We start from the raw sequence: 14,858 nt of genomic DNA on the forward strand, positions 1-14,858 counted from the left end.
GAAGAGAGAAGTGTGCTGAAAGCAAGGGCAGAAGAGACGCTCTTCTTATGTCCTTATTTCTGGGCCTTGATCTGTGCATTCATATTATATCTGGTTTGGTGTGTGGAGGCGAGGTGGGCAGAGCGGGGTCCCCGGGACACTTCTCTTCTGAGCCCAGCTCCGAGGCTGGACTGTGTGTATGTGTTTTCCCTTCACCCCGTCCTCAAATTCCCCCCAACCTAGCGAATGTCAACTCTGCATTTCAGCTGTTCTCTTACAGGAAGATGTTTTCTTTTGAGGAAATGATTAAAAAACAAAAGCCTATTTATCAAGATACAGGATACATCCTGAAAAACACACACAGCCTAAGTGCGTGGTTTGATGAATTTTCACACACTGAACCCATCTGGTGATCAGCACTTAGATCAGGAAACCGAACTTGATTTCCACTCCAGAAGACCCCTGAAGGGGGGAGCATTTTTAGGGCAAAAGCAGAAGACCAGAGAACTGGCAGATGAATTGGCACATTCATCTGTGCTATGGAGGAGCCAAAATTCCTGAAAGAAATGAGTGTGTGTGTTTCCGCCTTGTTTTGGAATTTATCTTTTGTGAACTCATTTGAGGCTTTGATGGCAAAAGAACAGTTCTCTTGACATTTTGAAATCAAGGTGGGCATTATACTAGTCCTTGACAGACTTCTTCTTCTCTTCCTTTCTTCCAACCAGACCCCAGTGTGGTCTTTGACATCCGTGTGCTCAATGTCACCACAACCGAAATGGAGTTGGAGTGGCAGAATACAGATAATGTTTCTGACTATACCTACTACCTGGACATACAGTCCAAGTACGGCTCTAACAGGACATACAGCTCTCACAAAGCGATCACTCTCAAGGACTTGGTTCCAGGCACCTTATATAACATCACGATCTTTCCAGAAGTGGACCACATCGTGGGGAATTCTGACTTCACTGCACAGTACACAAGTAAGTCTCTTAGGATGCCTGGTCAAGGACTATTCTCCCCGACTCTCTCCTGGAGGGTGAGTCGGAAGCGTTGGCTAAACAGTGGGGAAGGGACCACTGTGTTTCCGGGTTCCCGCTAGAGTAGGAAGCTGCTTAAGTGGAAAACATCAGAAAACAGCAGAGATTCTGCTGTTCTCAGTGTTGCTACTGAGCCATGTGAACCTGGGATTGTTTTTAGAAGCAGAAAGTGATCTGATAAGCATGGATGACATAAGTGTTTCATTAATTCCTTGGGAGTACAGGCTAGAGGAGGGTCACCTTGTCATGCTTCCATTAGAAGATACTGCTCACATGAGGAGCAGTAAGGGAGGTGTCTTTTTAAAAATTTATTTATTTTTTTAAAGGATTTTATTTATTATTTGACACAGAGAGGGAGATCACAAGTAGGCAGAGAGGCAGGCAGAGAGGGGCGGGGGTGAGGAAGCAGGCTCCCTGCTGAGCAGAGAGCCCAATGCGGGCCTTGATCCCAGGACCCTGAGATCATAACCTGAACCAAAGGTAGAGGCTTAACCCACTGAGCCACCCAGGTACTTCAGGTGTCTTGCTCATGTTTGATCTAACTTATATGGTAGACATGGTAGTGTGTGTTATCTTTTTAGTATATTTTTCTCTTTCCTTAATCAGACTTCCAAAACAGATAGGAAATTATATTTGGAAAATATATTTCAGATAATTAAAAGCAGTAAAAAAGGATTTTTTTTCTGAGATTTAATCTGTATGATTATTTTCTGAAGGTCTTTTTGGGAAGAAGACTTCTGTTGTTTGAGTCAGCAAATGTTAGCTTTATTTATTCAGTCCCAAAGGGGTTTTTTAGAGGAAGTAAATAAAATAGTCTTGGAATTCAGGGCTAATCCATGCCTTTTTGTTGTTGTTGTTGTTGTTGTTGTTGTTGTTGAAATGAAGGGCCCAGCATTGTATCCAACATTGAAATAAGTACCAACACCACAGCAGCAACCTTAATTTGGCAGAACTTTGATAGAGATTCCGATATGTACACCTACCACCTTTTTATTAAGAAGGATGGAAGTTCCAGCCATGCAAGAGAACTCATCACGGACATCGGTGTTACCGATGCCACCATCACTGAGTTAATACCTGGGTCGGTATACATGGTGGACATCTTCACCCAAGTTGGGAATGCAACCTGGTCCCTGTCACCGAGCCGGCAGTCATTCTGTACAGGTGAGTAGCCTCAGGTGGCACTTGGACACTTTCCTGGGTGGTGCTGACCTTGCAGGTAGGTCCTCTACAGACTTTAGTAAGTTTCACGTTGTACGGAATACACTGATCTCTTTGAGATATCCTATGAGCTTATTAGTGCTGTCTAGTTATTCTTATTGTTTGTTCCCTCAGGGATTTATTGAACAGTTACTATATGCCAAGTGCTGTTAAATGACACCCAAGTCCCTGCCTTCCTGGAATTTTTATTTTGGTGGGGAAGACAGATAATAAACAAGATAAATAAGTAAGTTATTAGATGACAGTTACTGCTGGGCAGAGGGAAAGTAGAAGGAAGGGGGAGATGAGATGTTTATCTAGGGTGCCCCAGTGAAAAGGTAACTACTGTTCAGCAAAGTCCTGAAGGAAGTGAAGGAGCCAGCCATATGACTGTCAGGACATAGAGCATGAGGCAGAGAAACAGCCAGTGCAAAGGCCCTGGGGCTGGAGTATGCCCACTGGGTTGAAGGAAGATCAGGAGGCCAGAATGGTGGGAGTGGACCAATGGGAGCAAGGGGGCGATGGATGGGCAGATGGTGAGGCCTGAGAGGCAATGTGCCAGGAAATGGATACCATCCAGGCTTGTAGTTCATAGTTTGGTTTCCCCATTGAAGAAGATCAAAAGAATATTGTTAAAATGGATGCTCAGCCTTTTCACCTGTCTTGATCCTTATCTCTCAATGTAAATAGTGCTACAAAGAGAAGGGTAGCTTATGTTTAACTGAAGGAGCTTCAGAGAGGGACCCAGGGAGTGTTTTACAGGTGGTTCTGAGTATTTCGGCTCACAGATCTGCTTGACCCTTTGTCACCTTGGCACCTGTGTACCCCCTTATTCTCCCCCCCTTTGTACCTACATCTTCTCTTCCTTAGACCAAGCTGTGCAAGTGTGTTCAGGCTGATCTGGAAGTAGAGGGTTCCCATTGGATCAGCCTCCCTGGTGGTGCGGGAGCTGGGACCTTGATGACCTCTGACCTCTCATGGGGAGCCGCTAAGAAATCCTGGCAACTCTGAGTCACTTCTGCTGACTTGGGCTCCATCTGCCTGGTCTAGACACTGACCTTTGCGGTTTGGGTTGCTTCCATGCTGACATTTATCTTAGCTATAAGAATTGCCACCGATAGCAAGAGAAAAACGTACATGAGCCTTTATGACTGGAGGGGCTGGAAGAGGTGCTGTGGCAGTAGGTGTGCACTGGGCAGGTGACTTTTTCAGGCCTCCGGTGAAGCATGTGGGAGCTGCTCCTAGTGATTTGTTAGTGCTTTTCCTCCTGCAAAATACTGCAGCATTTGAAGTAGTGATAATACTCTCCCTTAGTACGTTGGTACCCAACCCCAAGATCATGACCTGAGCCAAAATCTAGAGTTGGAAGCTTAACTGACTAACCAGCTAGGCAACCCTGACACCCCATTTTAAAGATGAAGAAACTGATCCCATTTACCATTGATTATTCAGCATGCTGTGTGTCTACAAAATACCCTGGCCTTGGGTTTGGAAGTCCTGGGGTCCAGTTCTGGCTTTGTTGCTTACCAGTCACATCATCTTTAGCAACTTAACGTAACCTCTTGAAGCCTCAGCTGACACATCGGCAGAGTTAATAGGTGTTAACCCTACCTCTTCCAGAAGGATTGTCAGGAGGGCCCCAAGATGAGATGACGCGGGTGAAGGAGTTTGCTGTTCCCATGCCTTTGTGCCACAGCTCGTTCTCACGGAGCCCTGTCATCTTCCGGCGTGGTGACTAGAGGCCACTAGTTCATGTAGTTCCGCATACAGTCCTGCAGTTGAGGCTTAGTTGGGTGACTGAGCCAAGGTCACACAGTTCAGTGATGCCTGATTCAATGTCAGCCTCTGCCTCTTCTACTGGAACGCGTGGCTCTCTCCGCATTACAGATGAGCTGGGATTCTGCTGCTCTCTGAGGGCCAGTGTCTGGCAAGGCACAAGTCCCAGACTCTCACGATGTGCTGTCCTTGCTTGGCAGATCCCGCACCAGTAGCCTTCTTCCACTGCGAAGTGGTCCCCAAAGAGCCAACCTTGATTCTCAAGTGGCCCTGTCCTCCTGGCGCCAACACGGGCTTCCGGCTGGAGATCAGCAGAGGAGCTTGGGAAAATGTGACAGACCTGGAGAACTGCTCATCAGAGAACAGCACTGAGTACAGGACAGAAATCACATGTTTGAATTTTTCTACCTCCTACAACATCAGCGTCGCTGCCTCTTCCTGCAACAAGACGGCGTCTCCCGCCCAAAACACCTGCCTCACTGGCATCACAGGTGGGCTTTGTGGTGGTGGCGGTGGAGGGGGGGCAGGTGGCATTGTGGTCACTCCTGGAGAATGCCGTCCCAGTGGGTCTGCAAGTGTGGCCTAAAAACCTGTATTTCTTTTTCAATTTCTACTAAAATACTTGTTTTTGTTGGCATAGACTGTTAATTCTATGTGAGCCAAAATCTAGAGTTGGAAGCTTCTATAGAAGCTTCTATAGAAATCTAGTCTTAAAAAGCAGAGTAAGAGGGACTCTTTTTTTTTTGTATTCCAAAAGCTTCCTTTGTTTTATAGAATAATTCATATATACACATAGAAATATTCATATATACACAAAAATAGAAGGAGGCATAAAGAAACCCACATATCCATCACCACCCAGTTGAACGTTTGTCAGAGTTTGACCAATCTTCTTTCATTTAGATCCTCTCTTCCCTGACTGGATTACTTTGAGATTAGTCCTGGTCATTCTATACCTTTATTTATACATATATCAGGAAGCATTCCTCCAAGATAGAAGCTCCTTTCCCCTTTCTGACAGAACCACACTGCTTACCATCACACTTAAAAAGTGAGAAGTGCTTTTATGCCCTATGATTACATATCCAGTCAAGATTCCCATTTCCCTAGAATCCATATGGATAAGCTCCCCACCTATTTTGAGGCACAGGGATCACTTCCTGTCGAGGGGATCCCACTAGTCAAACTTTTCATGCTCATTGTTCTTATTTTTTATACTTGGAATAAAAGTTCCTTCTTACGTCTTTGTTTTGTTTTTACCTGTCTTTTCCTTGCAGTGTCTTTGCCAATATTATGTCTTAGATCAGCCTGGTGGGTTGGTCTTGTTTTGTGCTTTTGACTCCTGTATATGTTTCCTTTGGGGTATTAGAATGTTTCTGGAAATTTTCCAAAGAATCCATGAGTGTAATAATAAGAAAAAAAGGCCTCTTACTACAGGAACTCTGACTTGAAAGTGTTTGAGTGGTTCTGTGCACAGAGCCTTGGATTTGGACAGGGAGACCTGGGTTTGATTCTGAGTTCTGCCTTTTGCCAGCTATGGGATCTCAGAAGAGTTACCTAACCTCTATGAGCCTTGTTTTTCTTGGTTATAAAAAGCGGACATAATACTAGCTTTCAGGATTGTTATACAAATTAGATGAGGTCATGTGTTTGCAAGACTGCTTGAGGGTGGCCATGTATGGCTGCTCAGGTAGTGCACCACACAGTTCCAGGGGACACCATTCATATGGACTACAGTGTGCATGGGGCTCCTTGAAGTTGTGTAGTACACAACTGTATCAGATGCCCTGGGTCACACTCCTTCAGGTTTCGGCAGCAGTCTAGAACACAACAGAAATAATGAACCTTCTTTGTAGTTTCTGTTTTTTAGTGTCGTCTCTACAGCTGCTGAGAAACATAAGCCATATCTGACTCCATATCTTTAGGGCTATATGCAGTGCCTAGGGAAGAGAAGGAACTTGTCAGAAATAGTTGTTTCTGAAGCTGAACAGTATGGTAGGTTTGGATAATAGCCAGTTCTTTAGTCCAGTAATTCTCTTACTTTTCAATCTGTACCTCTCTCTTTCCTCAGATGAATTTTTCTTTAAGATTTATTTATTTGTTTGAGAGAGAGAGTGGGGTGGGGGGTGAGGAAGAGGGCCAGAGGGAGAGAATCTTCAAGCAGACTCCAGGCTGAGCATGGAGCCTGATGCAGGGCTCGAGCTCATGACCCATGAGATCATGACCTGAACCGAAACCAAGAGCTGATCTTTCAACCATCTGAGCGATGCGGGTGCCCCCCTCCCGCAGATGAACTTTTATAGACAAAATTAACATATCCTTTATTTATCATAAAGGTGGAGCTGCATTTTCTCTGAGAGGTATGGGATGGGTAATCTGGGAGAACTGGAGTGATGGTCTTCTAGTCATTGGTTAGTTGCTGACTCTATGCCTGGGGTGAGGGACACTGGTGAGTAAGGCCGACGGGGTCCCTGGAGCATAGGATTCAGATAAGGGCAGAGAGGGAAAGGATTTCCAGCCCTGCAGGTAGTTGAGCTAGCATGCCGCTGACGATCTAGTCCCCTCTGGGCAGCTTACAGGCAAAGAGCTGAGGGGAATCCTCGGAGTCTGTGTTGGGAAGCCTGGCTAGGTGGTTGAGAATTAGACATGGGGATAGCGCCCCCAAGTGGTCACTGCTCTCAGTTACTTGTGAAGTTGCGGAAGCCTGGTTCAAAGCTGTGCTATCCTATAGAAAATAATAGGAGTCTCTTGCAGCATTTAACATTTCCGAGGGGCTGCATTAAAAAAAAAAAAAAAAAGTAAAAAGGGGCACTGGGTGGCTCACTGGGTTAAGCGTCTGCCTTCGGCTCAGGTCATGATCCCAGGGTCCTGGGATGGAGCCTGGCGTCCAGCTCCCCTGCTCAGCTAGGAGTCTGCTTCTCTCTCTCCCTCCGCCTCTCCCCCACCCACTCGTGCTTGCTCACTCTCTCTCTCTTTCTCAAATAAATAAATAAAATATTTATATGAAAATTGAAAAAATAAAGTAAAAAGGAAGAGCTGACATTGATTTAAATCACATTTAATATTAAAAACATCATTATAGGGGCACCTGGGTGGCTCAGTGGGTTAAGCCTCTGCCTTCAGCCCAAGTCATGATCTCAGGGTCCTGGGATCGAGCCCTGCATCGGGCTCTCTGCTCAGCGGGGAGCCTGCTTCCCCCTCTCTCTCTCTGCCTGCCTCTCTGCCTACTTGTGATTTCTCTTTCTCTGTGTCAAATAAACAAAATCTTAAAAAAAAAAAAACATCATTATATATTATATATTAAAAACATCATTCCAACACATAATCTACACAAAGTCAATTATTGATGAATTATTTTACATTCTTTTCTCATGCTCAGTCTTCAGCATCCAGTCTGTGATTACACACCTAGCACGCCCGAACTGGGTCTGGTCATGTTTTAGCAGCTGAGCAGCTCTGCGTGGCTGGTGTTGCCGCCCTGGGCAGCACCAAGTGTGGGAGCCCCGCTGCGGTGTTTTTGTTCAGTTTTCTCAGTCTCCCTGAATCTTGACTATAATGATGAAAACATTCGAACTGTACGTGGGAGACAGATTTAGGTAAAGAGAGAGTACGTGTGTGTGTGTGTGTGTGTAGAAAGATCATCTTTAATTCAGCGTTTTCTTCCTCTTGCGTTAACTCGGAGGCTGACTTCAGAAGCTCAGTTCAGAAAAGGGGAGGCACATCCTCGTGAAGGTTGTGCATGGAATGTTCCTGCATGGGCTTTTCTGGGAGGGGGATCAGTCGGGTTTCTCTAGGTGGCATTTTAAACCAACTCCAGCAAAAAAAATGACGACTTTAGTTTGAAGAATATGGACCAGGAACACAGCCAGGTCTCAGGAGAAAGCGCATCCTCTCCATGTCAGCTTTGCTTTCTTTCTTTTCTTTTTTAAAAGATTTTATTTATTTATCAGAGAGAGAGAGAGAGAGCGCGCGCGCACAAGCAGGTAGAGGTGGAGAGAGAAGTAGGCTCCCTGCCAAGCAAGGAGACGGATGTGGGACTCGATCCCAGGACCCTGGAATCATGACCCGAGCCGAAGGCAGCGGCTTAACCGACTGAGCCACCCAGAGGCATCCCTCAGCTTTGCTTTCATCCAGGTCTCTCTGTTCCATCATGGTCCTCAGCCAAGCAAACTGTCCGGTGCCGTGGCCACGCGGTGGGCAGGTGACTGCGGACAGCTCCCACCTCAGAGTCCCAGCCACGCAGGCTCTCTCTCGCTCTCCATCCCCCCTGGCTCTCTGGGTCAGGATGATAAGACGATAACAAAGGCAGGTTGTTTTCAACAAACAAGGCTGCTGGGAGCCTGCCCAGGCGTGTGGCTGGGTATGCTGAAGGTGCCGTTGGGAGCTGGGGATCTGCCATCTCTGCCCCCTACTTCCCTTTCCTGTCCCTGGCTCTGGATGTGCTTTCCCCGAAGCCCCCTCCCCGCTCCCAGAGCAAGGGCAGAGCTTGAAGGCACTACAGCAAACTTCTCCTTAATAATTTTGTTCCCTCTTTGGTTTTAAATGGTGGGTGATCATGTTTTGTTTTGTTCTGTTTCAGACCCCCCTTCTCCAGATGCATCCCCGAATATTACGTCCATCAGTCACAATTCCGTAAAGGTTGAGTTCAGTGGCTTTGAAGCCAGCCACGGACCCATCAAAGCCTATGCGCTTATTCTCACCACTGGGAATGGTAAGGAGGGGTCGGTTATGGCTCCAGTAGCCCAGGAGCCATGCCGTGACAGGGGCCCATTCCTGTGCCCACTGAGGCACTCTGGAGATACAAGCACATGTCTGTTTTTACACTGTCACCCATGCTTTGGCTCTCAGAAGGCGGTGGGTGAGCTCTTTGTCCAATGATCTAGGTTAGGGTTGACAGACTTTCTGTGAAGGGCTGGATGGCAAATAGTTTCAGCTTTGCAGGCCGTGCAGTCCCTCTCACAGCTGCCCGACTCTGGCACTGTGGGGTGAGAGCGGCCGCAGAAGGGGCGTGAAGAATGAGTGTGGCTGTTCCATTAAAATATTATTTGTCAGAATGGGTGGCCGGCTGGATCTGGCCTGTGGGTTGTACTTGGCTCTGACCTCTGACCTAGGTTTTTGTTCTCTTTTACAACACAGGATCTTTCAGGTGACAGAATGTTAGTCTGTTAACCAACTCTCTTTTTCTCTCTCTCTCTTTCTCTCTCTCTCACTCACACACACACGTGCGTGCATATGTGCGCACACACACACACACACATGTCATACTAGAGGGTGACTTTCTCTTGAAGGAAAACAGAAAGTGACTTCTGCATTTGTGGTTAAACACTTGCAGAAAGCGTCCTCACAGCTGAGAGAGGAGGGGGCTCACATGCTCCTTTTCCCCAGTGGGGCTCCATTACATTCTTTGGTGGGAAGAAGGGTGTGATTTGGGGTTGTTCTTGTTAGTGTTAGCTGTCCTTGTGCAATGCACAAGGCTGCATTTTCAAGGCCACGTTCTGTTGTTGATTCTTTAAATGGGAACAATGCAGTACTGCCTCTGCCCATTCTCTCAGCCCTGCCCAGGGTACTGTCCTCACCTCCTCGAGGACCCAGAGGTGGAGCCCCTTGTGAGGCGTGTGAAATCCTGGAAGACAAGGACTTTGCTGGTGTCATAAACCCATGGCAGGGTTTCCACAGCTGATGCTGAGATCTCTCAGTCTCTCTGTCTTTTTGTTTTGGGTCTGTTTCAAGTCATTTTGTGGTGAAGGTTTCCAGCAAAATCCAAACTTAGACGTTGCTGAATGAAGGAGGAAATATTTCATAGTGACCACAGTGACCAACGTCACCCTGTGGTAAGGAGACCACAGGCACTAAGTTGATGGTCTGGCTTGAAAATCAACCCCATTGTAAATGCAGTGTGGTCTTGGGCCCAGGTTCTTTTAGCTTTCCATGCCTTCATTTTCCCACCTGTAAGATGGGTACAGTAAACTAGTGTGATGAGACTGTTGCCAGTGTCTGTCGTTTAGTGCACAGAGATTAAGTAAAGCAGGTACAACTTAGTTTAAGTGAAGCCTGACGGAGAACACGTGAGAGATGGGAGCTATCGCCATTACCGCCCAGCATCAATGTCACTATTTAGATACGTGGGGAATGGAAATCTCTCTCTGCAGTCACTTATCTTATGACTTTCTTTCTGTGTGCCTTTCTTAGCTGTTCAGCCATCTGCAGATGTTTTGAGATACACGTATGAGGATTTCAAAAACGGGGCCTCAGACACTTACGTGACGTACCTCATCACCACAGAAGAGAAGAGACGTTCTCAGGGCTTGGCTGAGGTCTTGAAATACGAAGTCGAGGTTGGGAACGAGTCAACCACACACGGTTATTACAACGGGAAGCTGGAACCCCTGGGCTCCTATCGGTAATGCCCTAGTGGTTCTTGCCCTCTGGGGCCCATCCTTGTGAGTGCGAAGTTTGCACACCATGGAGGTGGCCCCGTCTCAGCTCTCTCTTTTCTTCTTGTCATCCCATAGGGCTTGTGTGGCCGGCTTCACCAACATCACCTTTAACCCTCGCAATAATGGACTCATAGATGGGCCCGAGAGCTACGTGTCCTTCAGTCCTTATTCAGATGCAGTGTTCTTGCCCCAGGATCCAGGTAGACAAGAACAACAGTGCTCTTAACATCTCAGTGGGGTTTTGCTTCTGGTGTGGACAGAAGGCCGCGAGTTTGCACGCCTCCCTCCATCCCTGGGAGGGCTGGTCTCTCCTCTCAGAAGCTGAGAGGTCTCGTGGCCACCAAGGGCCACATCTGCTTCCTGGAAGGAGACCCCCCGCCCTGCCCGCCCCCACTCTCTCTCTCCTCGGCCCATTGCCCTTCCACTCTGCAAACACATTTAGTCCTTTTTTTCAGAGTGGTCGTTCGTGTGCCCACGTGCCAGGCTCCATTTGACTTTAGTGCATGGCACCTTCAAATGTTAGGGCCAAACGAGCCGCATAAATTGTCTTGTCCAGCTCCTCTCTGAGGCACGAGGCTGTGAAGGCCCAGAGAGGGGCAGTGACTTGTGTAGAGGCAGGCCTGACACTCTCTCCTCAAACTCCTTTGTCACACAGAACAAAGTGATTCTGGAGCTTCAGGGACCCAAGGGAATATATACCTTACCTTCAGGCCAGCAGCAAAGTGATCCGCTGTTTGTTAGTGTGTCCGGTTTTTACACTTGATAGTTGTTGGCTTCAGGAAAGAAGCCCCAGGAGCCAAGTTCAGGGAGCCCCCACCCTCTCCCCCAGTAATCAGATGGGTTTTCTGTCACTTAAGCACAGTGCTGTTGGTACTTCCGCTCGTTGGTGGGTATTAGTCTCACAGAGTTAGGGGTGGAGGAACCACAGGGAACATTTTTCCTAGTGGTTTTTAAACAGCGGTCATTCTACCAAATAGGACCCAGATCTGAGACCCTCCCTGCCCCCACCCTGCCTCCAAAAGAGCATTTCTGCCTGGTTTTCTACTTTATATATTGGGCTGCTGCATGCAATTTCATCTGAAGAAAGACATCAGCAGTAAGAACAACTTGAAAATCATAGACAGCCCAGTTCCCTATGTTTGCAGTGGAGGAACCCTGGGGAGGGGAGCCGTGACTTTCTCAAGACCAGCCCATTGGTGGTGGGCTGGGGCGGAGGAACCTGGATCCCAAATGCCTGGACTAATTTTATGTCCAAAGATATTTAACGTGCGCGCGCGCACACACACACACACACACACTCTCTGGTTTGAAGACTCTGGGCCAATTGTGAACATCTTTTTTTTTTTTTAAAGCTTAATTTTGCTGAACAATTTTTTCATATGTCTGTTAGCCATTTATATGTCTTCTGCCCCCAAACCACATTGAGATACCACCTTACACCAGTTAGAATGGCCAAAATCAACAGAACGGGAAACAACAGGTGTTGGAGAGGATGTGGAGAAAGGGGAACTCTCCTACACTGTTGGTGGGAATGCAAGCTGGTGCAGCCACCTTGGAGAACACTGTGGAGATGCCACAAGAAATTAAAAATAGAGCTTCCCTCTGACCCTGCAATTGCACTACTGGGTATTTACCCCAAACATACAGATGTTCTGAAAAGAAGGGCCATCTGCACCCCAGTGTTCATAGCAGCAATGGCCACAGTCGCCAAACTGTGGAAAGAGTCAAGATGCCCTTCAACGGACGAATGGATAAAAAAGATGTGGTCCATATATACAATGGACTATTAGGCCTCCATCAGAAAGGATGAATACCCAACTTTTGTATCAACATGGACGGGACTGGAGGAGATTATGCTGAGTGAAAGAAGTCAAGCAGAGAAAGTCAATTATCATACGGTTTCACTCACTTGTGGAACATAAGGAGCGATATGGAGGACATTAGGAGAAGGAAAGGAAAAGTGAATTGGGGGACATTGGAAGGGGAGACGAAGCATGAGAGACTGTGGACTCTGAGAAACAAACTGAGGGTTCTGGAGGGGAGGAAGTGGGGGGTTGGGTGAGCCTGGTGGTGGGTATTAAGGAGGGCAAGTATTTTATTTTATTTTTTAAATTTTTGTTAACATATGATGTATTATTAGCCCCAGGGGTAGAGGTCTGTGAAGCATCAGGCTTGCACATTTCACACACTCACCATAGCACATACCCTCTCAATGTCCATAACCCCGGCAACCCTCAGTTTGTTTTGTGAGATTAAGAGTCTCTTATGGTTTGTCTCTAAGGGGGGCACGTATTTCATGGAGCACTGGGTGTGGTGCATAAACAATGAATCTTGGAACACTGAAAAAATAAAATAAAATTAAAAATATAAAAAATTTTATTTAAATTCAATTAACATATAGTATATTATCAACTCGTGAGCATCTTCTGAAGTGCCTCCTGTTTGGACTTTTCCCAGGTGTCATCTGTGGAGCAGTTTTTGGGTGCATCTTTGGTGCCTTGGTAATTGTGGCTGTGGGCGGCTTCATCTTCTGGAGAAAGAAAAGGTGATTGTTTATGTTGACTTTTTTTTTTTTTAAGATTTTACTTATTTCTTTGATAGAGACACAGCAAGAGAGGGAGCACAAGCAGAGGGAGTGGGAGACAGAGCAGCAGACTCCCTGCTGAGCAGGGAGCCTGATATGGGGCTTGATCCCAGGACCCTGGCATCATGACCTGAGCTGAAGGCAGATGCTTAATGACTGAGCCACCCAGGTGCCCTAAGGGAGCTTTTTACTATGGAAAATTTCAGAGAGTCACACGATTGGAAGGACCAGTGTCATGGCCCGCAACCCCTCCCCCCCCCCAATCCCCGTGATTCACACTGTCCACTGCTGGCCAGTCCTGCTTCCCCTTAGCCGCCCCGGCATCAGGTCCTGGTGAACACTGCCGTGTAAGGTGCTTCCTCAGAACTGTGCCTTCTGGTTCCGGAATCAGTGGTGTGGTGTTAAGAGATTTCACTCTCGAGTTAGCTAAGTATGAACACATGTGTGGTCTGACTAGCAGTAGGGAGCTTTGCCGGGATGTCTAGGAGACTCTGTGATGTGACACTGAGTGTTAAATAGATACAGCGTGTGAGGAGTAAAAATAGCATCTCTGTTTTGAGTGCTTCCTGTGTGACTGGATTTGTGTTTTCCATCAATTCTCATATTCATGGGGCTCTAGGAGGCGGGTCTTGAAAGCCCCATTGCAAGGACACACAAGCTGAGTGTAGGAAGTGTAGAAGCGAACTTGAACCCAGTGTTTGCACTTTATTGCTAGCTCTCTTGTCTGACCATGTGTGGGGCAAGTGAAGCCTGTGTATCTGCTGGCATTCATTCATCCTCAGGTGCGGCCAGCCAGGGAGTTTCCTTCTGGCTCAGAGTCCCTGAAAGCAGCCATGCCAGGTTCTTCTGCCACCATCTTGCCCTGTTGGGTTGACAGGCAGATTTTAAATGTGTGTGTGTGTGTGTGTGTGTGGAGGGGGTCAAAACAGCTTTATTGTTTCTTGTTGAAATAAGAGTTATACATGCTTGTGGTAGCAAATCAAAAAACAAAGCAGAAATGAAAAAGAAGAGCAAAGGAACTAGATAATTCATAATCACAGCTTCTGCACAAAACTACATTTCACATTGATATGGTTGTGAAACTCACAGATACGCGCGCACACACACACACACACACATGGAATCATATTATGGACATCATTTTCTAGTCTGGACAGCTTCAAGTCTTCTTCATTTTAAGCAGATACAGAGTTTCAACTGTATGGAAATTATTCAATTTTCCTGATGTCTTCAGTTTATTTTATTATATTTTATTTTTTTTGGTACAGTTAGTTAACTTGTCTCTAAATCTTTGGGCACATTCATGATTATTCCCTTAGGCTAAATCCCAAAGTGGGCAGTTTGCTGACTCTTTGGGTATGGTTCCTGTTTCCAATTTTTTTTTTTTAAAGATTTTATTTGTTTGAGTAAGTGAGAGAAAGAGAGAGCATAAGCAGGCGGGAGGGGGACAGGGAGAGGGAGAAGCAGGCTCCCCACTGAGCAGGGAGCTCAGTGATCCCAGGACTCTGAAATGACAGCCTGAGCTGAAGGCAGATGCTTACCCCACTGAGCCCCTCAATTTTTTTTTTAATTTTTAATTTTTTTATAAACATATAATATATTTTTATCCCCAGGGGTACAGGTCTGTGAATCGCCCGGTTTACACACTTCACAGCACTCACCAAAGCACATACCCTCCCCAATGTCCATAATCCCATCCCCTTCTCCCAATCCCCCTCCCCCCAGCAACTCTCAGTTTGTTTTGCGAGATTAAGAGTCACTTATGGTTTGTCTCCCTCCCAATCCCATCTTGTTTCATTTATTCTTCTCCTACCCCCTTAAGCCCACATGTTGCATCACCAC

General features: G+C 46.6%; 1 protein-coding gene across 1 annotated transcript in view; it reads left to right on the forward strand.

The window, feature by feature from the left end:
- The window catches only part of LOC132008241 (receptor-type tyrosine-protein phosphatase eta-like), a 163,979-nt gene that overhangs the window by 128,058 nt on the left and 21,063 nt on the right, over positions 1-14,858 (forward strand). Inside the window, exons 8-14 of the mRNA XM_059386735.1 lie at positions 705-962; positions 1,905-2,183; positions 4,196-4,486; positions 8,575-8,706; positions 10,185-10,395; positions 10,508-10,632; positions 12,890-12,977. Coding sequence (XP_059242718.1) covers positions 705-962; positions 1,905-2,183; positions 4,196-4,486; positions 8,575-8,706; positions 10,185-10,395; positions 10,508-10,632; positions 12,890-12,977 — 1,384 coding nt within the window. The remainder of the gene's footprint in view (positions 1-704; positions 963-1,904; positions 2,184-4,195; positions 4,487-8,574; positions 8,707-10,184; positions 10,396-10,507; positions 10,633-12,889; positions 12,978-14,858) is intronic.

The sequence above is a fragment of the Mustela nigripes genome, unplaced genomic scaffold (genome assembly GCF_022355385.1).
Source record: "Mustela nigripes isolate SB6536 unplaced genomic scaffold, MUSNIG.SB6536 HiC_scaffold_76, whole genome shotgun sequence".
Lineage (NCBI taxonomy): Eukaryota > Metazoa > Chordata > Mammalia > Carnivora > Mustelidae > Mustela > Mustela nigripes.